Below are 23,728 nucleotides of genomic sequence, written 5' to 3'. Positions count from 1 at the left end.
TCGCGGAATCACGCACCAGAGTCGCACGTCCAGGTCGGTGAACCGGACTCGTACCGCGGCGCGGCTCGAGGAGGGGGGGAGGGGTGCTTCGAGTGACGACGACCGAGGGACGGCATGATTGAGCTGAATGACGGACCGAAGGACTGAGAGACGAACTAAACGACTGAGCGACGGGCGGGCTGCATGGCCTGGGGCATCCCATTGCGTCAGCCTGGCTCGTCCACTGTCCAAGTTTATTGCTGCCTCTGCGTCTTCCCTGTTTCTGCCCCAGAATGTCAGAGCAGAGTCGGGTCGGTCGGTCGGTGTACGGAGTACAAAGTACATCATCATCATCGAGCATGTGCAGGGACTCGTTCCTTCCCCCATGATGCCTTGCTGCTTGTTGCCTTCACGCCGTTCCCGTCGCCGTCACCGTCACGTAGTGAAAAATTCTCCAGTTCGCTCCTCCATCTCTCTCTCGCCCATTCACTCCAGTCGATGGCTTGCTCGCGCACGGCTCGATCGATGAACCATTTTGCCGAATGCATACCTCCCCCCAATCGCTTGTAGCAGCCGCAACTGTTCGAGCCCGTCACGGTCTCGTCTCACCCCTCTGCATGCCACATGTCAGCACGCACGCACGACTAATCTCATCTCGTCATTCATCTCGTCATCCATCTCGTCACATCGCGTGCCGTCACGACTCCATTCCGTCCCTTCACCTCAGCGTCGCCGTTGCAGGCATTCATGTCTGCTGAAAGACCCAAAATGGGACGATCTGCAGATGCGATGCATCGGCGTCCGCTGTACTCCGTACTCCCTACTTGAATCGTGCCCTCCCGCAATGGGCGTCCCTGACTGCACCCCGAAAAGGGCGGTACGTTCCATTTAGTCTTGTGCGCGCACATCCGCGGTCGTCGACGTACACGGACTGCCCGCATGCTCACGGGAGTGACGGCGTTGTCGCTTTCGAGGCACCTTCAGCACCAGTTGTCACGTCTTGTCCTGGGTCCGGCTTTCGCAGTGCAGCATGCACAGTGTCCCAAGCGGAATCGACCTGCGAGGAACTCGTACTCGGCACGCAGTCGCATCCACGTTGCCTGTACACGTATTTGGGCATCCATACATGCGGATGAAGAGCCATCTGCCGCTGAAAGTCCCTCTACTTCAAGTTGGACCAGGACCGATGTCGAAATCGTTCGTGCAATCTCGACACCCCCCGCTCAGGTTCCTTCTCCTACGTCAGGCGCTCGTCACTCGACGGGCCCGTCACGACGCCCACAAACACTCTTTCTCCCTGCTCTGGCTGCTGGAAACTCGTCATAGCAGCGGCAGGCTTAGCCACACGGGAACCGTGTTCGCGACATCTGCGCGACCCGTGCCGGATGCCTTCTTCTCCGGCATCGTCCTTTGACGGAGTTAGACTCTGTAACAAGACGCAAGTGACCGACGGCATAGCCTCAGCCAAGGGCGTCGTAGCATGACGATGGACTGGGAGGAGAAGTCTCTGTTAGGTATGTGAGTGCGCAGGTGTGTTGTGCATGCATGTACGTGCGCATGGATGGCAGGAAGCATTCGCCATCCATCGTCCTGCATCCCCTCGCTGGCACCAAGTTGGATTGGACGGATCCTGCTGTCATCCACCGCAAGATCAACGCATGCTTGGGACATTGGCCATTCCCGCACCACCATTCAGCATCAGAAATAGGCACCGCAGCACGCATCGGCAAGTGTCACGAGCGAGCAAGCTTCCCGACGTGTTCGACCGTCCGACCATCATCTTCCCGCACGCCAAGTCCTATCCCGAAAACGTCGGCTCTCCAGACCAAGAACATACCCGAGGTGTCGGCTTTCTTGTCGTGAGATGATCGATGGCAGCAATCATGGCCCGCATCCTAAGCTAGGAGCGGGGGAACGTGGTCTTGTGAGGAGTCATCGCCAACCTGACGCCCCTCATCATCCATTATTCGCCATCGATTAGGTTGGGCTCTTCCTCAAGGGCGGGGCAGTAATAGCGAGTTTCTGACACAGTATACGCATGTACTGTAATACAATACAAGCAGGTTAGTACTCGCCATCAAGGACTAATACTGTCTTTCCGAGCCGGGACGTGGAAAGGGGGAAACAGTGCCATCAGCCAAGATGACTCACCTACGAGTCACTGACGCACCAGTCACGGCAGGTATAAGCCATCACCAGACGACGGCTCAGAGGAGCATAGCGTGATTCTTTCGGGAGGTTAGTGCGCAGCAGAGATGGGTGGGTACTTGGAAGGGGTATCTTGCAACGACATCGACGACCAACCAACCAGCACTGCTGTGCGTCGTACCTACCTTCAAGTACAGGCCAGTACCTAGATATCTGCCAACGTCCGTTCCTCGTCTCGCCTCAACTTGCATCATCTCTTTGCTCCATCACAGACAGCAGCGTTTGTTCTTTCTACTCCTCTACTGCGGAAAACCCTGCGTCAGCAACGTGTTGGCCGATTTTCCTCGGTCGCATCCTCCCCCTTCTCTTGGGCAGTCAATCAAGCGACGAAATCTCTGGACAATCACACCCTGGAGTTCCCCAAATTCCGCCACCAAAGTTCAACAGCCCCTGACATGATTTCTCTCCAACCGGAACAAAAGACCTCGCCAGGGGCCCGTGCACAGGCTGTGACGGAGCCCGCGCTGCGCGTCGTCTCCAGGCCGGTGCCCTCCTCGCAGGCCGAAGACCCGCGAGGCTACCAGCTCGAGCAGCTGCGCCGCCGCTTCTCCCCCAAGGAGTGGGCTGAAGAATCCGGCTCGACGGTGCTCGTCTTCAAGATGGCACCGTCGGACCCCGATTTCCCCTTTGAGCTCGCATACCTTCACTGTGAGCTGCGCATCCCTGCCCGCTATCCGGACGAAAGGCCGTCGCTCCGGGTCAGGAACAGTGACATGCCGCGAGGCTTCGGCATCAACATCGAGAGGGGATGGGAGAGGCTTGCGGAAGCAAAAAAGGCCGCCACCATTCTCTCTCTTGTTCATTCCCTTGACAGGAATCTCGAAAAATATCTCTCGGAGCAAAAGGCCGAGACGGTCAAGCTGGTCACGTTCAAGGACACAAAGGACACGAGACATCTGGGACCGGCGACGGCCAAGACGACGTCGGCGGCGAGCGAGAAAGTCAAGCCGGAGTCGGCACAATCGCCGAGGCCGTACGTTCCCGAGGTCGTTTACACGAGGGAGCAGGTCGCCGAGGCCAAGGCGCGGAGAGCGCAGGAAGTACGCCAACTCGAGGCGCGAATGGGCAGGGTCGCCCGCTTCTCTCGCTCCGCCGACGGCGTCGTCTTCACCATTCCGATGGAGCCGAAGCGACGAAGCGACCTTTCGCCAGGGCTCCGGTCCGTAAACAGCCTTCACCTGATCGTGCCGTTGCTGTACCCCCTCCAGGACCTCCGCGTTCAGCTGAACGAGGCGGAGGCTGTCGACGCCGAGCCGGTCGAGGATCTCTTCGCCCAGAAGGCGGCGGAGCAGAAGCAGATGTCGCTAACGAGTCACGTGAACTACCTGGCGCAGAACCTGCACAGTCTGGAGAAGCAAGCACGAACCTTGGCAGCACAGGCTGCGAAGGAGAAGGAGAAAGAGAAGGTCCCGTCGGAGACGCAGGGGTCGGCTCGAGATAGTCATGCTGCCGGCGCCTCGGAGCCGGCGACGGCGGGTGAGAAGACGCATGTCAAGACGATCCCGCGACCGCCAGAATGGGATCGTACTGCCGACGAAGAAGTAGACTCGTCGTCGTCGTCGTCGGAAACGGAAGAATCGGACGGCGGTGTGGCGACGGGTGCGGGTGAGGCAGACGGCTTCGCGACAAAGGGCACCAAAGCGACTACGACGCAGGAGAGAGGCACCATGATGTCGTTCCCCTCGATCGAGCTGCACGGCATCGAAGTGATTCAAGTTTCGAGCCTCGGCGTCAGCGTCAAATGCGAGCGGTGCAAGACGGTCAACGACATGACAGGCCTGAAGCCGGGCACGGAGAAGGTGTCGAGCTGCAAGAAGTGCGCCACCCAGCTGACGGCCACCTTCCACCAGCGGCTCGTGCACCAACACTCAGCAAGGGCCGGATTCCTGGACCTCTCCGGCTGCAAGGTGGCCGACATGCTGCCGAGCAGCTTCGTGCCGACGTGCTCGACGTGCTCGACGGCCGGCCAAGGCCTCGTCTCGGTGCGGGGCGAGAGCACGACCAACGTCTGCCGCGAGTGCCACGGCAAGTTCACCTTTAAGATTCCCGAGGTCAAGTTCCTCTTCATCTCGGCGGGATCGGCGCCGCCGCCGACCATGGGTCCGCGGCGGAAGATGGAGAAGCTCGGCCTGCAGGCGGGCGAGCCGCTCCCGGGCCGCGGCACGTGCGAGCACTACCGCAAGTCGTACCGCTGGTTTCGCTTCTCCTGCTGCAGCAAGGTGCACGCGTGCGACCGGTGCCACGACGAGGCCGAGGACCACGTCAACGAATGGGCCAACCGGATGATCTGCGGCTGGTGCAGCAGGGAGCAGCACTTTTCCGTCACCGCCTGCTCCTACTGCGGCCGCAGCGTCGTCGGCCGGAAGGGCAAGGGCTTCTGGGAGGGAGGTCGAGGCACGCGAGACCAGCGGATGATGAGCAGAAAGGACCCGCGCAAGTACAAGCGGCTTGGGCCGCCGAAGAAGGAGACGACATAGGCAGGCAGGAAGACAGGCAGCCAGGTCTTGCTGCCATGCCAGCTGCAGGATGCCCATCTCATCACTTGATCCGCCACTCATATGACGCGATGCGAGTGCATACATGATGCCGCATACGTGTATTCGCAGGGCGTACAGCGGAGCAACAGGAACATGCTCGCAAGCACGCAACGCAGCCCATGTCTTTCCTGCTGGAAAACATCATTCGGCAATCACACAGAGATGCCTTGGGGTGCTAGCTCAACGGAATTCCTTGGCCTTGCGTCGCATGAAGTCCATCCTGGACCATACACGTCAGTGACGGGTGGGACTGGCCAGGCCTTGGAGAGAGGCGTGGGATCAGACACGGGCCAGATGCTCGAGTAGACAGATAGGTGACGGACGTCTGGCACTGGTGGACGAGGGAGCCGGCTTGGAAGCGGCTTGTGAGCAGCGCGACTAATGTTAGCTTTCGTCTCCTGATAATCTCCCCAGTCCTACATTTGCACCATCCTTTTTCTAATGCGTCTTTTCTGTATTGTATCGTCCATCGGCCAGCGCTCGCTCGTCTGCTGGTGAATCCATCATCGAGACCAGACCAAGAACAACAAACGACGACGAAGCCGAAGACGACCAATAATGATGGTGGACACGGCCACGCTGCTGTCTCGGGGGCGTTCGTGCTGGGTTCGGGGCCCGCTGACCAGTGCTTGTTCGTGCAGTACAGCACCTAGGGATACCTTGTTCGCAGTGAATGCATGCAGTTACTGCAGGTGCCTCGTTGCCCGAAGTCACGTAACCAACCACCTACTAGGTAGTTGGGCGATCCATCGTCCTGTCACGCTCAAGCAACCCGGATAGGGAGCGGGTAAGAGTACGACCTGTGCAGTACCTGTACAGTGCAAATGATACAGCTCCCATACCTTGTACGTATCGATTACGGAGTACGGAGTACATGTGCCACACACTCACGAGTAGTAGGCAGGAGGGTGGAAGGTGCTTTCCCTGCAGGTCGGTCAGGTCGAGCGATTTCGGTCGCCTCATGGGGCAGGCACGCCGCACAGCTCACCTTGGGGCCGAGAACGGAGGGAAGAACTGGCCAGTCCGTGCGGCTTCCTCGCTCGCTCTATCGTTATTTTCATGTCCTTTCAGCTGCCACCTCTACTGCTACGGTTTCTGCCGTCGAGATTGCATCTGCTACAACTACTACGGCCACACTCCCCGACAAGGAGATGTCTGGCCAGCAAGTTCTTGCCTCCTCCTCCGAGCGTGGGTTCAGGGGCACAACTCGACTTGAAAGAGGTGCGAGCAGCAGCAAGAGGCGATGGGAGGTCGCTGTACGGACAAGTAGGTGTGCAGCAGTATACGGAATGCTTCGCAAACTTTCCTTGCACTCGACTCGGCAAACGAGCCTATGGGCACGGCTAGGGAGAGGGCCGTTACCCGCGCTGGGACCCCCGGACGCCGAAACGTCGGTTTCGCCCACTCTGAACCCGTCTCGCACAAGGAAGTCGGTCGCAGGCTCTCTCACCGACCGCTCGGGACGGATGCCGTCGAGTCCGTTTCCACACCGTGTCCCCGAACGGCGCTGGGCGTGTGCGTCTTCTCGTCACCAGAACGGCATGGCCAAACCGAATGCTGCCCACTGACGGAGGGGACAGATGCTGAAGCCGGACGAACAAGACGAATGAGGATGGAGCATACGACGGCATTGCCACAGAACGGCGCAACACCCCGGCATGACGGAGAGAAGCCGAGAGGTGACTCAGCGCAGGGCTCACCCACGCCGGCCGGCATGGCGCTCCCGTGGGCCGCCCCCCCCAGGGGTGGAGCACGCTTGGACACGGGGACGGTGGACACGGTCCAGCGACGACGAGGACCGGGGATGCCCACGCCCACGTGCATGATACTCTTGCGTATGCTCCGTAGGTGTAGGTGTGCATGCATGCACCTACACCTAAGTGATGAGCCGTTCCAGAAATGCCAGGTACCTGCCCACCTGCACGTGTCAGACAGGCTGGTGCATGTGAGACGGAGCACTGACCGGTCCGGTGTTGAATATCGAAGGAACGTTGCATGCCAAGGCGGCCTTGCGGTGAAGGGATGACGGATTACGGGAGGACGGGAGGACGGAGAGATGGGAGGACGGGAGGACGACTGTCGAGATGGGAGCTTCCTTCCCTCATCGGCAGCTTGAAGTCCGAAGCATGGCAAGGTGGTGAGATTGAAGGGACATGCGGCAATGCGCAGGATCGCCAATCAAGAGCTCATCTCGCTTGCAAGAAGAGCCACCGGAAAAAGAGAGGATGGACTGCCACCTTAGAGCAGGCACCTGGATTTTTTTTTTGTATTTTTTTGCATCTTTGGCTGTTGGATCTTGGCCGGCAAGACCAAGCGTAGGCCGGGTGAGTGACGAATGAAATAGCGTGCTGACGTCCATCTAGGTAGAAGCGCGGCAGAAATGTTTGTTTGTCCGGCCCGTGCGAAGCTTGGGTGCATGCATGCGGGCAGGCATGCGTGTCCCTATTCCGCATCCCACGCCCCTCGGCCCCCTGTCAAGGGACAGCCGGGGCGGCGAGCGGTAGGGGGCATCGTCGGTGGAGCATCTTGGGAGGTGTGCTTGATACTCCCCCAAAGCGCTACGGTGCGGGCCTTGTATAATTCAATTCACAGATGGTTCAAAACACAGCTTCGCCCCCCCCCCCCCGGGGGGTTTCGCACAGGCGGACAGGCGATGGAGCTTGCCGGGAGCTATGGAACTGGGAAGGGTGGAACTGGTTCGCACTGACGTCGACCCTGGAACGTTGGATGTTGGGCCTTGAACGTCGGGGACGTTGGTGCAGGGACCGACCTCGGGTGTTCCGTCGATTGGTCCTGCCTGTGATTTGGGGGCTAGTTGCCGACGAAGCTGTGACAATCATCAGTTGGCTCGCTGGCTACAAGACGCCTTGCTTGTCGTCGCCTCGTCCGCCGCGCGCCGGGCTCGGGGAAGACTCGAGGTTGTCCCGGTTGGTTCACGTTGTTGGCGGGGATCACGCACGTACCAACGGCATGAAAGGTATGGGCAATGGTCTTTTTCCTCCATCCACGTCCGACATGCTTGACGGAAGGACAGTCGAGCAGAGGGGCCTACGGGCGAAGAAGTCGGTTCTCGGTGCAGCAGACACAGCAGACACAGCAGACACAGCTCACTCGACCTGCCAGACTTGCCTGCGTGCCTGGCAAAGGATGGGATAGAGACAAGCGACAGACTTCCTTCGGCCATGCACGTACATGTAAGTCAGATGGATATATGCCTACAGTTCCCGACGACTTTCATCCACACTTGGTTTGCCTTGGCTCCCTCCGTGGCTTGCACAGAGCACGAACGATGCCGCGCTCGCGTGCCGACGTGCCTCATTCTACTTTGAAATACGAATGAATGATTATTATGGTACCGACATTAATAATAATAATCATAATGATAAAATAGTAAAATGAATAATCATTACACCGGTAGCTTTGGTGGCCGGGTCGCGTGGTCGTCGTCTGGCAGCCATCGATGGCCACGGCACACCCCGACGACGCGTTGACACTGGGGGGGAGGGGTGGTGGGGCCATGCTTTTCCCAGCAGCTCGGTCCGGCGTGCGGCGTGCGGCGTGCGGCGTGCGGAGTACGGAGGGCCCCAATTCTTTGCCCCGGTTTCCCCCCCCCTCCCTCCATCCTCACACATTCTCCCCCCATTCTCTCCTCATTCTAGCGAATGCGGCGGGGAGGCCGTGTCACATGGAAAGGGCGGCCAACAGGGCAGGCGTCTTGGTTGAGCAGGTTCGCATTTCCGCGCCGTACCTGGCCACAGATACGGAGTGCTCTGTACGGAGTACAGACCACATGAATGTACAGTACATGTGCGTGCACATGCAACCGGAGTGGGCGAGCTGCGGAGGACTGGCTGAGAGAGAGGCACACGAACTTGCCACACTGCTGCACCGAACACCACCACACCACGGCTACATGCACATTCCCACGAGAAACAGAGGCTTGCGATTTGCTCACGGATGAATGGAACGAACGGACATGCGTCTTTGACGACGAGATGGTCGCTTTCTTGATTGGTTGGAAGGGCAGTTGGGGGATCATCTTGGATGCGCGCGCATTCACACATCCAAGATTCCCTCTCCAAGCTTCCCGCCACGACAGCGTGCGTGCATCGGATCGTGTTGATCGCATCGCATCGCAGGTAACCGCGCTCGAGGACGCTGGGCCGCATCGAGGCTGCCAAGACTTGGTCGGCATACTGGTCGCATCCAGGAGCGAATGAATCTCGACGCCGCCTGGCCCATCCGGGCGGCTGCTCGTGACTCGGCGCTCGTGCTACGAGGGGAAGAAAGGAACGCATTTTGCCGATGCGCGCAGGCGACGAATGGCGCCCCAGCGCGCCGGCCGAGGGCGGCGGCGGTACCTGCTCTGCCACGACGGTACCCAAGTACAGCGGCACGCACCTGCGGGCCAGCAGCACCTGGCGGCGGCGAACAGCTAACCCCGTGACCGACGACTGGCCAACGACCGACGCCCGTAGCCGCCAGAGCGTTCACGCCACGCCACGGCGCTGGAGCTCACGCGGGGGCTGCTGGTGCGCGCTGGAGCTCACCCCACGGCGGCGAGCAGCAGCAGCGCCAGCAAGACGACCAGCGCCAGCACGAGGACGGCTACGAGCGGCGCCAGCCACGGGGCGCCACAGCCCGCCCCGCGTCACCGGCCGGCCGGCGCGGCCGCCAATTGGTGCGAGTGCGGCGTCGCGGCGACCTCGTCGGGCCCCCGCTCCCCGGGGACCGTGTCGGTGGCGCTACCGTTCGGGACGAAGCCTCGGAGGCCATTCCTTCCATCCTCCCTGAATGGCAGTGGCGCCCCTCTGGGCTTGGCCCGAGGCGCGACGGGGACCCGACGACGATGCGCCGGAGCTCCGCAAGCAGCCGTCGGTAACCAGTCGTCGGCCCCGGCGGCGTGGGTCTCGGGACCCGAGTGGGGAGCCGTGAGAGGGAAGGGCTAGGGAGGGCTAGGAAGCGAGGTGCTGGTGGAGGGGGTGTGCGACGTTTTGCCCTTTTTTTGCATTCTTCTCCTGCCTGCCGCCTCCTCTCTCCTCTCGTCGCCTTGCTGTCTTTATCGGCCTGCCGCCGCCACGTGCGAGCGGCTGGGAGTTGGGTTCGATGGCCGAACTTACGGGACGAATCAAGCGCGCTCGAGGGCAGGCTCGAGAGCGAGTCAGTCGATCTCCTGCGCCGCACGCCGGAGCGGATGCCAGTGCCAAGAGGAGTCGACATTGTCCATGTCGAATCGCGCCGGTTCCCTGTTTCGGGCAGCAGGATGCGGTGCGCGGGTGGGAGCGGCCATGTCCCCTACCGCTCGCCACCGACGCAGTCATCTGGCACAGGTGAGAGGGAGGGGGCCGGCACCGATGCTGCCGCGCTGCCCCGAGCTCGCTTGGTCGGCATCTCGCTTGGTCGGCATCGGCGGGGCACCGGTCGGGGGACCGGAACGGGATGCGGGGGCCGACTGTCCGGCGTACCAGATTCCGCCCCGGTCGGCGTCGCGGCCAATCGGTAGCCACCACCTCTGGGCAGCTTCGACCTGGTACCGGCGGGCATCGGACGCCCCACCTACGGGAGAAGGCTTCTGGAAGGAGACGATCTCGCCGGCCTCGCCTCCACGACGAACCCGGGCTTGGCTCATGACGGCGAGACGGACAGGGGATGGGGAGGAACAGCGATGCATGCTGGGGGTCATGATCGCTTAAGCACGACGCACACAAGAAACGAGGTCGAGGATGGATCAGGTCGACACGCTTGGCCATTCATGCGTGCGTGCGCCCGAATCCGTCCGAGAAGTGCCGAGTGGTGCGGAACCAGCTGCGTAGGTGTGGAGGGATCGAGTGCTCACTGACTTATGAACCGGATCATCTGCTCGGCTACCTGACTACATGTCTTCCCACTTGCTGCCTGACTGCCTGGCCGACTAATACAGTAAGTACATGTGTATCCGTACCTATCATTTGCTGCCTGGCTGCCTGGCTAGCTGCCACACATGTCCTTACTGTACAGTACTTCGTACTCCGTACTTCGTACTCCGTACTTCGTACTCCGTACTCCGTACTCCGTACTCCGAACCGAGTTAGTCATCCATGCTGCTGACTGCCAAGTCACCTGACTTCTCGCCCACCGCCTGCTGTCTTTCCGGCATGAACGCAACACCTGTTATCTGCGATACGTAGCTTGCACGTGTCTGCCGCACCCCTTGGCCCCCTTCGTGGCGTGCCGCCGACGACGAAAGCGATGAGGGAGGGAGGCGTGCACGTGCCCGACAAGCCCTTGCCGCCCACGCCGGTCTGCTGGGAGGAAACCCCCCCTCCATCCTCGTCCTCATTCCCTCCGCCATCCCTCCGCCATCCCTCCGCCATCCCTCCGCCATCCCCTTCCACATCCTCCTCCTCCTCCTCCTCCACTTCCCCTGTGCCCACTAAAGTGAGCCGAGTGAGCGACATGTTCCCGATCTTGGCGTCTTCCTCGCGACCATCGATCCGTCCACAAACCAACGACGGGTTCCGACGGGCGACGGGTGGTGGGGATCTGCGTCCTAGTTGCGCAACCGCAAGCACCACCCCTACCTCCATCCTCGCCCAGCCGGCGCCGACGGGCTCGTCTTCTCCTCGTTGCCCTCTGCTGCCCGTAGCTAGCTAGCTACCTGGCCCGTCGCCGGCATGTAGCTTGCTCCGTCGCTTCCCGGCCGGCTTGCCTGCTCGCTCGCCTGGCTGCTCGCTCGAGCGCGCTGCCTCCGGGACCGGGCCCGGCCTGGTTCTCTGTCGCGAGCGGCAGCCTTGGCTCGTCTTGCCCCTTCCCCTTCCTTGTCCTCGCTTTCGCTTCGACATGGTCACCCGCAACGAGCAACACTCGGAGCCAGATTCGACACGGACAGCCATGCACGCGACCCCATAGGTTCCACCAGGGGGAGCTTGCCTTTGCCGTGTCGGTCGCTCCATTCCGCCCGAGATCTGACACGTAGTGAGGGGTAATCGTCGGTGGCTTCACGGCGTGCCAGGTGCCAGCGTGGCCGTCGTCGTTCCGGGGAACGCTTCGAGCCTTGCCTGGCCGCCGTACGTGTTCGTGGCACGACACGAGGTGGCTCCCCGGTACGGCGAGCGCCACGGACGCTGGGCCGGCACCCCTCCTCCCCAAGCGTGGGCTAGATGCGCCGGTCGACGTGCTACCGGCTACGTGTACTCACCGGACCGAACGGTTGCTGCTGGCTGCCGGTTGCTGGACATGCCTGCTCACGATCGATTCATCGCAGGATATCGATTGCAGCCCGAATCATGACCCCGAGACGCACCCCTGCCGTCCCATCCCCTCGCCTCCCTTTGCAGGCGCTCGCATCGCACGCACCGGAAGCGGCCCCCGCGGTGGCATATGCATGGACAAAAATGGAGGCGGTCATGCGCAGTCCATCAGTTCATCCGCCACGCGCTGCCCGTCAGTTCATCATCGTCCGTCGTCCACCGCCTCCGTATGCATGGTAGGGAAAATCCCTTGGCAGTGCGGATACGGTGGGAGGAAATTCGACACGAGCGAGGGAAGGATAAATGCACAAATAATGATCCAACCCGTCCAATACCAGGCATAGACGCCGCCACGACGCCTTCCAGCTCCGAGCAAGAGGATAAAAAACTACGACATCTCTACCGCCACCACCCGGTGCAAAGGGAGAAGGGGGCGGGCGGTCGGCCGGATTCGAGGCCTCACCTTCCTCGGCCCCAGACCCCGACGCCTTGAAAACCGAGGAAGGAAGAAAAAAAAGATTAAAAGCGCATTAAACATTATAAAAAAATCAAACACATCAAGCACCGCGCATCGACGCCGCCACAACGCCTTCCAGCTCCGAGCAAGAGGATAACTAATGACTACATCTCTACCGCCACCAACCCGGTGCAAAGGGAAAGGGGGACGGTCGGCCGGATTCGAGGCCTCATCCACCTTGCCCCCCCGCCTTTCCCGTTCGCCGCAGCGCCGTTCTGGGCGTTGGGGGCGATCTAACCACCAACGACAGCGGCCACCACGACCGCCTCTGGCTGCGTCCTCCACCTCCTGACGCCGCACCGGCGACCCGTTTTCTGCCTGGGCTCGTCGCTGGGAAGGGGGGGGGAAGCGAGAGCTGAGCTCGCGCCACGGTCGACCCCCCTTGATCCTTTGGCGCTCTCGCGAGCGGGGTTCCCGGTGTGGCTGATGCATCCTCGTCGCCGCCTGCATCGAGCTTCATCGAGATGACGGATCGTCGCCACGGGGGGTCGGCTGGCGACGAACAGCACCGGCACTGTCGGGAGATGCACTGTCTTGGACATGCAAGCGCAGAATGGCGCACGAACATGGAGGTAATTTCTCGTTGCAGCAACCGGTGCGTGGATGCACTTTGGGACTCGCACTTGGACAACCTGGAAAGTACATGCATGCAATGTGAATGTACATGTACTTGGCTGTACGTACGTCGTAAGTACAAGTAAGTTTTACTGGCCCAAGTACTGTAAGTACTCCGTATCGAGTATCCGTACGGCACTCCGCATAACAACTTACAGTACACCTACTTACAAGTACTCCGTACTAACAAGTATGGCACAGATAAGTACTGTACTTACTCCGTACACGTGCACGCACTAGCCACCTCCGCATGCATCAGCCACAGCCAGACTGTGCACGAGACCTGAAGCAACTTCCACCCTCACTCACCGCCAGCATCCATGTGCCATGCGCATCCGACTCGACGCTGTGCCATGCCGTCACCCTCGCCGGCATCCGCTTGCTCGTCCCTTGCCTCTCAAGCCAGGTCACCCTTTGGAAAGCAGCATGCGGATGCTAGCGTCGCGAAATCTGCCGGCAGCATGGCCGTCTTGTCCAACCTGTCGAGTACGGCCCAGACCTTGTCGCTATCCGTGCCACAATCCGATGATGCCGAGCTTCGAGTCCAAGTGGCAGCACGTCGAAGCGACAGATTCGGCCCTACGACGCAGCCTACCTTTTCGACTTCATGCGTCGCCGCACCTTCTTGGCCTGCCAAGCGAAAAGCTTATCCGGTCGTAATGCGAGTTCCATAATTCGCCCACCAATGACGATGCCGCATAGTGCCTGATTCGCTCGGTGCTTGTCGAGTCAAACGAACCCCACATGCGCATCTGCCTTTTGACATGCATGTGCCGACTAGTAATACGGCCACACTGCGGCGTGCTACTTACTGTTCCTGGTTGTCAGTATTGCTTACAGTACAGCACCTATGTGCACAAAAATGTGCCGAGTACGGAGTACGCTGCTCGCCGATACACCTGCAGGATGCTGCACGTTCGCTTCTACTTGCACTGCTCACGCACGGAAGCTCACCTCACCCTACATGCGCCCTACCACAAGGGCACTTGACGGTGGCTGTCGTGGCTGTGGGAACCAGGTCTGAGCGTGGAGTGTGCAAGGAGAGGTAGGAGTAATAATGTATGCCGGCATCTACGGAGGGAGTCAGCCGTCCATCACCATGACACTCCTGCATGCAGCGTCGAATCATCGAGAAATGCACAAAGTCTTCGCTCGTCCGCGTTTGGGAATTTTCAGCTTCATAAAAAACTCGGCTCTAAAAGATGACCCAGGTCTTGCGAGCTCTGTCTGTGTTCGAGTAGCGGTGATGTGCGCCGACATGGACGGACGGAGCAGGCATCGCCATGGTACTCAGGCACGTGCACATGCACGTGCAGCGGACATTGCGAAACCCCATCGACAGTCTTCACTCATCCATGCCCATGGCTTCTGGGCTCTCTTAAGCACGTCCCGGGTCGTGCGAGCTCTCCGTGTAGAGTAGGAAGCAATCAATGTGTACCGACGACTGCGGACGGAGGCATCGCATTACAATGGCACTCGTGCACGTGCAGCGTACAATGGTGGGAAACCCATCAAGGCTTCTCTCATATGTATTCATGACTTCTTGGCTCTCTAATGGACGACCCAGGTATTGCGAGTTCTTTTTTTTGCCTGATCCGCAAAACGTACCGACTGCACCGTGCGTACATGTTCGCGGGCTTGGACGAGAGGCCCAGGCCTCACCGACGTCCCATTCGCCGTGCAGGCTATTTTTTTGCCTACCAGCCTCGCGCACCGCCTCCGCTCAGTTTCTTTGCTTTCCTCGCCGTCTTTTCACCCTCGTCGCCATCTGATGTGCCCCTTCCGCTGTGCTCCAGGTCGCCCGTGGATGCAGAGCGCGCCGTCTTGCCCGCCTCCCTTCTTTCGATAGAGTACACGCCACCGCTTCCCCTCTTGCCCGGTGGCGATGGCGACACGAACGCGTGAGCTCCCGAGGTGCAAATCGACCTCGGGACATGGTATCATTCGAAAAGCAACGCCCGCCAGTGCCAAAACCAAACAACGTCTTGCCGCGCGGCAAGTCGAAACGCGAGCTTCATCTGCCATTAGAGAGAGATTTTCCCACGTGCGGTCGCCGGCCGTCGTCGCCGCACCGCCGTCAAAAATCATCGTCATCGTCCGAGGAGGCGCCCGTTCTCGCGCGCGGCGCCGAACGTGGACGGCGAGCCCGTGAGCATCGCCGGTCGAGATGCGTCGGTGAGATGGGACTCTCGTCGTCATCTCCCCGCCTTACCAACCCTTGGAGTGGTATCCGTTGAGCGTCTCCTTGGAAAAGTACTTGTTCCAGTTCGTCGAGTCGTCCTCGGCCTCCTTCAGGCAGGGTTTGTCGGGAAACTGCTTCAGGTTGGCGACGTCCTGTGACGTGTGGCGGCGCTTGAGGACGGCGTTGACCGTCGACGATTTCTGCTGGCGCTCCCAGAGAAGCTGGCGCCGGAGCGTGCCCGTGAGCTCGGTCGCGAGCATGTTGCGACGCGTCGTCCGAGGCGACAGGGCGGCGTGCGCCGACACGGCGTTGACGGCCACGATGGGCTGAGGCCCGGATCGGGGCACCTCGCTGATGGGCTTCAGCGGCGAGGAGCGCATGCCCTTCATCATCAGCGGCGCTTCGTCCGAGTCGTTGGGCGACGCGCCGAGCGACGGAGCGCCCGGTCCGGCCCGCGAGCGCGGGAGGGCCGACGTTGACTGCGACGCCTGGTTGCCGAGCTTAGCGGCCCGGTCGTTCTGCGCCAGCATGAGGGTGATGAGCGACGGCCGGGACGTGAGGTTGGCCTTGGACGGCACGCGCTGGAAGAACTTTTCGTCGACGCTCGACTTGTTGCTGTCCTCCATCGAGTCTTCCCACTCGGACGAGTCGTCGTCGTCGTCGATGGCGCTCTCGTCCACGTACTCGTCGCCCTCGGTGTCCGAGTCCACGGCCGGGTCGCTCCCGCCGCTCGTCCGCGTCGTCGGCAGGCCGAAGGATGCTTGCTTCTTGGGCGCTGCCAGGCCCGGGCCGGCCGGCGGCAGGGCGGCGGCGCTCCTCAGCGAGCCCTCGTCGGAGGAGCCGCCGAGGCGAAACTTGGCCTTGGCCTTGGCCGCGGCCATGCTCGGCGCCGGGACCTGGGCGTTGTCGACGCTCTGGCCCTGCTCGCTCGACGAGCACGACCCGCCGAGGGCGAACTTGGCCGGCTGCTTCTTGGCCTGCACCGGCTTCGGCGCGGGGGAGGAGCTCGGCGCGGGGAGGGAGTCGTCCGACGCCGCGTCCGGCTTGGGCAGTGGGAAAGCGGCGTAGGGCGCGGGCGAGAAGCCACGAACGACCTTGGTCGCCTTCTGGGGCGCCGGCGAGGGCTGCGAGTCGACCGACTCCTTGGAGGGGGACTGGGATTCCGTCGTCGTCGAGCCCGAGTGCTCCGAGGCCGACACCGGCATCGAGGGCTCCTTTCGGGAAGCCATGAGGGGTGAGGATTGGGTGGGTGCGGAGAGGGGCGTCTTGTCCTTGACGATGGAGACGATCATCTTTTCGAAATCGTCCGAGCTGATGTGGCGATCGCGCTTGCTACGGCTGCTGGAATCAAGCCGTCGTATCCGGGGGCGGATCTCGAGGGGCGCCGAGACGGACGTGAACTCGACGGCCTCGTCGTCGTGCAGCGAATCGACGCTGCCGGAAAGCTGGGGGAGCTCTGGCAATTTCGTCTCCGAGGGAGCGGCGTCGGGAAGCGTCGGCGTCTGCGTCTGCGCCCGGGCGGTTCCGTCGGGGGCGCGCTTGCCGGCGCTCTCCACCAGCTGCTCGCGTTGCCAGAGGCGCCAGCTCAAGTTCTCCAACCTGCGGCCCTGCTCGACGGATTCTGCGCAGCGGGAGAAGACTGCGGCGGCCCTGTCAGCGTGGCGTCGGCGGACGCGTCCACGGTTCCTCGAGACTCACCCGTCCACATGCTATACAAGTTGGCAGGGTTGGCCGTGTCGACTTTGTGGATGACGTTGGCGTCCACCGTCAAGACGTGCGTCGATAGGCTGTGAGGCATCGCTGTGAAACTCGAGCGGTCGAGCTGGCGAGGGTGACCAGGGCGGGAGGAGCGTGAGGCGTGCCAACGTGGCAGCAGGAGCGGCGGTGCGCTCGAAATCTTCCGCCTGGCGGCGTGTTCCCGTAGACTTGGGTGGCGAGGAGGGGATGGCCGGTTCCCGCAACGGGACGGCGGGCGCGGTGGGTGGAAGGGTCGACGGCGCCCAAGGGAGGTGCTGTATCGTCGGATGGGTGCGAGCCGTCGCTCGGCAGGGACGGCGTTGGGGACTGGTGGGAGCTGCTCGTCGACGTTACGGACGAGGGCAGGGCGAGTTCGAAGGGCGGCCTCGATCAAGCACTCGTAGGTCGATGGTGCTCGGAAACCGTCGTCAGGTGGCCCGGTAGGCGGATGTGGAGGAAGGATGGAGCTGGAGTTGGAGATGGAGATGGATGAGAGGGAGGATGGCGACGGATGTGCGTCCGGGGAAGGCGATGTAGTTATTAAGGTTGATGGTGTTTGGCAGAGGTGCGAGGGGATGATGGATGGGTGGGTGGGATGGGGGGGGCGTGAAGAAAAGATCAATCACGGTGGGGGTGTACGGGGAGCCATCCAGCAGGCCACGGTGTAACTCTGGGGCTAAACGAAGACAAGGAAGGAAGCAAGGGCCAGTACGAAAATTTGCGTACTTACCTAAGTACGGAAGCGCAGCTGGTACAAGGTACAAGGTACAAGGCGCAGGCGTGCGGTTACGAGCATGATTAGGGTGCAGGTACCAGTACACGGCAGCAGCAGGGACGCCCCGCACGGGGACATGTACCTGTACTCACAAAGGCACCGGAGAAGCCTTTGAGAGAGAGGAGAGGGGCGTGGGGAGAGGACGGGGGGGTGCGGGGCGTGGGGCGTGGGGCGTGGGGAGAGGTGAGCAGGTACTTTGGTGGGTGTCATGTACCACGGAGGTGTGCGCATAGGCCAGGGACAACACCGGCGGCGCCGCTGGGTGGGATGGGCAGTCGGCGCTGCAATTCCAGGCCCGGAGTCCCACCACAGGCCAGCACAAGCAGTGATGACGGGTCACCAACAAGGCTCGAGGGGGGCGGATGATGGTTGGTTTTGCCTCCCACCAGCTGACCAGGTGGCCCGAATCGCGCTTTTCCACAAGGGGTACTACTCGCTCGGGATCCGGGAGGAGCGGTGGGAAATACTGCCGCAAAGCGCATAGCGCTCCGGAGAGACGCTAAGCCGCTTGGGGGCATATCGCCTCCGTCCCGTCCGCTCTGGGACGTCGTCTGTCGCAGCGGCGGAGGCCCTGAATCGGCACGGGGCACTCGCATGCAGCCCTGTGGCGAGGGCGGGCGAGGCCACGCAGGAGGGCGAGAGAGCATGGCCCCGAGGACTCGCGCCGAAGCGGGTGGCAGTTGCTGGAGGTTTTGGGGCAACAGCTCAGCCGTCATGTGACGGCCCTTTCGACGATTGCGTCCCGTCCGGCTCCCGCACAGAGGGTGCCGAGCCCAAGCCCTGCGTTTCGTCGTCGAGGCCCAAGCCAGGCAGGCGGACGATGACGGCAGCCGTTTGCGCTTCTATCGGCTTCCATGCCACCCGTGACGGTGCCTGCGCCTGCGCCTGCGCCTCGGTAGACTGGGCAGGCCACGATGGGGTTTCGCGGTCCGACCGTCGCCGTCGGGCAGTCGGTGAGGCAGGCAGGCGGGCGTGCAGGCGGGCGGGCAAGCAGGCGGGCAGGCAAGCATTCCGTCAGCGGCCGTCAGCATCCGTCAGCGTCCGTCAGTCCGTCAATCCGACCGTCTCCTCGCTCGGTGGCGCCCAGCAGACGCGGCTGCTCGCAAAGGTCAAGGTTACGAGGACGGCAAGCGGGAAGGTCACGAGGAGGCCTCGAAATTTCTTGCCGCCGACGCCAGCACGGCCGAAGGGCAAAACGGAGTGCGTGCTCTGCCCTGAGCCGGCCTGCCGGGAGAGTGGAAGGGTAGGGAAGGGAAGGGAAGGGAAGGGAGGCCGAATGAGATGGCGCCGTTTTCATCATGCGTCTCCTCGCCTCGCCTCGCTCTGCTCTGCTTTGCCTTGGCTCGCCTCGCGGTGTCGGTTTCGGTGCCGCCGCCGTCGCAGGGACAGCACATGCTGCGGCGGCCGAGAGCGGGATGAGGCGGCCGCAACACCCTCCCACCCTCTCGGCTCGTCGTGACAGGCCGTCCGTCACATGACCGGCGGTTGTCGCCCATGCTTCGCTCGGCTGGCCAGAGTGCGATGCGAAAGGGCTCGGCGGCCTCATGCGAGTGGGTGACGGGCACCCAGGAGCGGTGTCCTAGGCGGCCAGCACGAGTCACGGCTGCCCCTCCCTCCCACTACCGCGCGGCGCACGTACCAGCGACGAGGCCGGCCGCGTGCTCGGTCGTGTCCTCTCGCAGGGCAAACGTTGCCTCCCGACGAGGGGCTTCCTGATTCATCCACCTCACGCCGTCCACGAGACCGAGGACAGGCCTGACGACGGCGTCGAGACGAGCGATGGCCCGTCCGACGTGCGCCTTGGCTCCGTTTCGTCGCGAGCACGCATGATGGCACCATGGATTTGGAGGACCTTTCGAGTCGCCGACGGGCCATGCGCGTCGGGTACTCGGTGGCCGATACGTCGCTCGGTACCATTGCCGTGGGAATTACCGCACGCATGACGCATTCCTCTATCGGCGGGCGTGTACCGGTGCCGCGTACTACTCGTGCTCGCCATGGGGGCACAGGCCATCGAAGAAAGGAAGTAAGTACAGTGCATGCACAGGCCATCGAGGCACAGTGGGGTGGCAAAAATGTCGATTCAATTTGTAGAAGTAGCGCTACCAAAACTGAATCGTCACTTTTGTCAAGCGACTGTACTTACAAGCACTCGGCATTCCGTAACTCGTCCCACCATCGCCCGCGCAGCCACCGCACTCTCAGCACCAGCACTCAGCTCAGCACCTGCACTCAGCTCTCAGCACCTGCACTCGCAGCATCTGCACTCGCAGCACCTGCACATGCTCCGGCGCGTGCGGCACCTGAACTTGGGCGTGGCAGGCCGCACGGCGTGCATGTGCCGTCGACGACGGCCTCGAGTCCTGCGCGCCCACGAAGCACTGCACCGAGGCCGAGCCGGGGGACAGACAGAATGGCTCGTGGTTGTACCTCGGAAACCTTGGTGAGGCAGGCCGCGAGCTTTCCCCACCCCTCCCCTCACCCCGCACCCCTCGCGGCGGATCGGCCAGGCTTGGGGGCCGCTGGGGCGAGGGTGCGACCCCTGGAGAGGCCACGCTTCCAGTGGCTCCAGCGCACCGTCCAGCTGACGCCAGCGACCGACGCACCACGCCGCTTTCATCGACCGCCTCTCCCCTCGGCCACCTCTCCTCTCCGCCTCTGCCGCCCACGCCGTTCCCCTGATGGAAGTCGGCGGCGGCGGGGTGGGCGCGGGCGGTGACGACGGCCTGCACGCTGCGCGGATGAGCTCGGAGCGCCTTGGGGGCGGCAGCTTGCGTCGACGACGACGAGGACGCTCGCGCCGCCATTCCTCTGGCTGACCGCCAGCGCACACGCGAGGCGGGCCCGAGGCGATCATGAGGCACGGCAGCGGTGCGAACCATCGACGAACGGCGCACCTGCTGCCGGGCACGTACGGGTCGAGGGCGAGGCAGGCTGGGAGCGGAATGACCGTCGTGCATGCGCGCGCTCGACGCCGTCCGAGGCCGCCGTCCGAGGCCCCCTCGGAGCGAGGCCAAGCGGTCGTGCCAACGCAGCAGAGGGTCCGGCGCAGAGTCGTCAGGTGGGCAGCGAGGGCCGTCGGCTTGGACTAGAGGGCCGTCGGCTTGGACATGAGGGTCGTCGGCTTGGACATGAGGGCCGTAGGCTTGGACATGAGGGCCGTAGGCTTGGACATGAGGGCCGTAGGCTTGGACATGAGGTCCAGGTCTCGGCGTAAAGGCGCACACTTCCGGGAACAGCCAAGGACAAGAGTAAAACGCATTTGCTTTGCCAGCGAACGTGAACATGCGTGCGGTGAGGTCGAGAGCCTGTCATTCCCCAGGTACGGGGTACTCGTAACGTTAGTACTGTAAGTACAGCATTGCATTGCAAGGAATACCGTGGTTCGCTTCCCTCTACTTGCACTCTGACAATTCAAAAGTACAAGTACTCCTGCAGTCTGTACGGAGTAGGTGTAAGTGATGTTGATAATACTTGCACATATGGAGTACGTAAGTACTTGCCTTTACATACTGTAGGTGTAAGTATATTGACATGATGAGTGCGGAGTACTGCGTTGTTGTACATGTATTCCAGAGTACCGTGCAAGTATGGAGTGCTCTGCATGTGCATGTACAGTACTCGTACAGTACTCCGTAGTTATAACTACTAGGTACTTACATGCATGTACAACACACGCAAGTACTTGTTCAGCAAGAAGTGCTGTACTCGTCGTGTAGCTAGCTAGACTCCGCTGTACAATTAGTGTCCGCTGCAGTGTCTGCAGTGTCTGCGGTGGTAACAGGGTCTGCTGTGTAATTACTAGGTACAGTACCTTAGTACCCAGTAGGTGCTATGTACTAGGTACTAGGTAGGTTAGTAGTGTTCCACGCCGTAGGGTACTAGATTATTGCCAACTTAACTCCTAGGTATCTGTTAGTTGGCAGTTCATTAGGTACAGCAAAATGATCGGACGGAATGACCAACAGCGCTGGTGGTCCGTACAGAACAGTGCAGCGTCGTCACTGCGACCAGGACGCCGCAAACAGCACGGGCAGTCAGAGCTCGTGTCGTGCAAGCCCTCGTTCGGCACACCGCCCGGCCCGCTTCGGCTGTTGCTCCTGTCGGTCCAGCGCAGCGGCGGCTCTGGTCACGTCCCCAGAGGGTCCAGCACTGCGGCGCGGGCCCTGGTCACCTGGACGGCTGCCCCGCGCCCCAAGCTACGGGGCCCGCCAGCGCATCGTCGTGGCCGCTCGCGCTGCGCACCTCGCCCCGTGACCGCCCAAGGGCATCGTCGCTGGAATGTTTTGCTTTTCCCCGAGCGCCGTCGGCCCCAGGAGAGAAAAGGAAGGGGAGAGGGGGGATGGACTCCTCCTCCTCCTCCTCCTCCTCCTCCTCCTCCTTCTCCTCCTCCGTGCCTCGTCGGTTTCAGCCTTGGCCAGCCCATCCGCCGCGGCCCAAGGAGGATTTCTTGTTCTCCCGTCCTCGACCGGTTCGTCCATGCATCCATTCGTTCGCTCGACGACGTTGAAACTCGAAGCGGCGCGCGGCGGAAGCGACCCTTATCCGGCTGGCCCTCGGGCCCTGAGACGAGACAAGGGTCCCCGTTCGCCGGCGAGGCGAAACCGGGCGGCGGCGGCGGCGGAGGCGGAGGCGGGCAGGGCAGGGGAGGGCAAGGCGTCCATCTCGACCATGCGTCGAGCCTCCATCGCAGCCCCCTGCCGGGATCGACGGCCCATTGGGAGACGGGCCCGCGAACCTAGACGGCGGGACGGCGGAGGTGCCGGCCGACACAGCCACGACGTCGTCCATGCATGTCTCGTCCAGCGGTCCGCCGTGATGCCGCCGCCGCCGTTGCCGTTGCCAGCGACCATGGCTGCCCTGCTGGGTCGAGACGGCTTCAGAGTGGACAGTACGGAGTACTTGTGCAGTGAGTACTAGGTAGGTAATTACGGAGTGCAATGAGTACGGGGGACTTGTAACTTGTACAGTACAGTGAGTACGAAGCACTTGTACAGTGAGTACGAAGCACTTGCACAGTGACTACGGAGTACTTGTACAATGAGTTCGGAGTGCTTGTGCGGACAGGCCAGCGCTCATGGTCGATTGACACGGCGCCCATGAAACGGCCGCCGTGAGGGTGAGGTTCCCCGACGACGAATGGAACGGGCCCTTTTCCGGAAGCGTCGTGCGTCAGCGGATGGGCGAGTGCAAGGATGGGTGCATGGTGACCGGATGGGCGAGCGACGGGTACCGAAGCACGATGCGTCCTGCGATGCGATGTGCGCCTTTACGAACCTCGAGGGGCAGAATCCACCATGGCCCGAGGGACGGTGACGGCATCTGCGGATGAACAAGGCACGACGAGGTCGTGACATGACCTGCTCGCGCGCGCCTGCATGGAACGCCCGTGCAGGCGAGAGGTCGTATGCGAGTGCTTGGATGCACCCGCTGGACGGTGGTTCCACCGCACGCACACGCAACGCCGGGCGCATTGCATGGTAGGTGGTAGGCGGCGGTTGTATAGAAAGATGGAAGACACTCTGGCGCCGAGTGAGGTCACGGTTCCATTGGCGCCGACGGTACTCTGCGCGAGCGCAAACGAGCAAGCGTCTCGCCAATGTGACGCAGGCACGAGGACGAAGCATGGAGCACCAAGCATGGAGCGCAAAGCATGGAGCGCAAAGCACGGAGCACAAAGCACGGAGCACAAAGCATGGAGCACAACGCATGCAGAACGGAGCACGGAGCACGCACGACTCCCTCGCCTCGCCACGCGGTATTTCTTTTGTCGGGGAATCGGACGCGCACCTTGGGGTGGGAAATGTCGCTTCCGGCCAGGGTTCGCCGGCTCCTCCGTTCCCTACCATTCGTCCCGCTTCCGCACCCGGGGAACGAGGCTCCGAATGGTTCCCGGCGCTCCCTTGGCGCGCGACGCATGCCCGCCGCCCGCGCCTGCGGTCGTGGTGG

At 62.0% G+C, this 23,728-nt stretch overlaps 5 protein-coding genes across 5 annotated transcripts; 2 read left to right on the top strand and 3 right to left on the bottom strand.

Annotated features, from left to right (window-relative positions):
* Window positions 1-2,582: 2,582 nt before the first annotated feature.
* DCS_06976 (CHY zinc finger domain protein) lies at window positions 2,583-4,664 on the top strand (the record flags this gene model as incomplete). The annotated part of the gene is made up of 1 exon (XM_040804263.1): window positions 2,583-4,664. The coding sequence occupies one exon, from the start codon at window positions 2,583-2,585 to the stop codon at window positions 4,662-4,664; it is 2,082 nt and encodes a 693-aa protein (XP_040654367.1).
* Window positions 4,665-10,041: 5,377 nt separating this feature from the next.
* On the bottom strand, window positions 10,042-10,353 carry DCS_06975 (uncharacterized protein; the record flags this gene model as incomplete). Its single annotated transcript, XM_040804262.1, has 1 exon — window positions 10,042-10,353. One exon carries the CDS (start codon window positions 10,351-10,353, stop codon window positions 10,042-10,044), a length of 312 nt encoding a protein of 103 aa, XP_040654366.1.
* A 4,940-nt stretch (window positions 10,354-15,293) lies between these two features.
* On the bottom strand, window positions 15,294-17,065 carry DCS_06974 (uncharacterized protein; the record flags this gene model as incomplete). The annotated part of the gene is made up of 2 exons (XM_040804261.1): window positions 15,294-16,906; window positions 16,966-17,065. 2 exons carry the CDS (start codon window positions 17,063-17,065, stop codon window positions 15,294-15,296), a joined length of 1,713 nt encoding a protein of 570 aa, XP_040654365.1.
* A 1,853-nt stretch (window positions 17,066-18,918) lies between these two features.
* On the bottom strand, window positions 18,919-21,066 carry DCS_06973 (uncharacterized protein; the record flags this gene model as incomplete). The annotated part of the gene is made up of 3 exons (XM_040804260.1): window positions 18,919-19,358; window positions 19,419-19,578; window positions 20,386-21,066. 3 exons carry the CDS (start codon window positions 21,064-21,066, stop codon window positions 18,919-18,921), a joined length of 1,281 nt encoding a protein of 426 aa, XP_040654364.1.
* Window positions 21,067-21,723: 657 nt separating this feature from the next.
* Window positions 21,724-22,521, top strand: DCS_06972 (uncharacterized protein; the record flags this gene model as incomplete). Its single annotated transcript, XM_040804259.1, has 1 exon — window positions 21,724-22,521. One exon carries the CDS (start codon window positions 21,724-21,726, stop codon window positions 22,519-22,521), a length of 798 nt encoding a protein of 265 aa, XP_040654363.1.
* Between the last annotated feature and the right edge of the window lie 1,207 nt (window positions 22,522-23,728).

The sequence above is a fragment of the Drechmeria coniospora genome, chromosome 03, assembly GCF_001625195.1.
Source record: "Drechmeria coniospora strain ARSEF 6962 chromosome 03, whole genome shotgun sequence".
Taxonomy (NCBI): Eukaryota; Fungi; Ascomycota; class Sordariomycetes; order Hypocreales; family Ophiocordycipitaceae; genus Drechmeria; species Drechmeria coniospora.
Note: the sequence above shows the minus strand (reverse complement) of the source record. Positions and strands in the feature narration are given on the sequence as shown.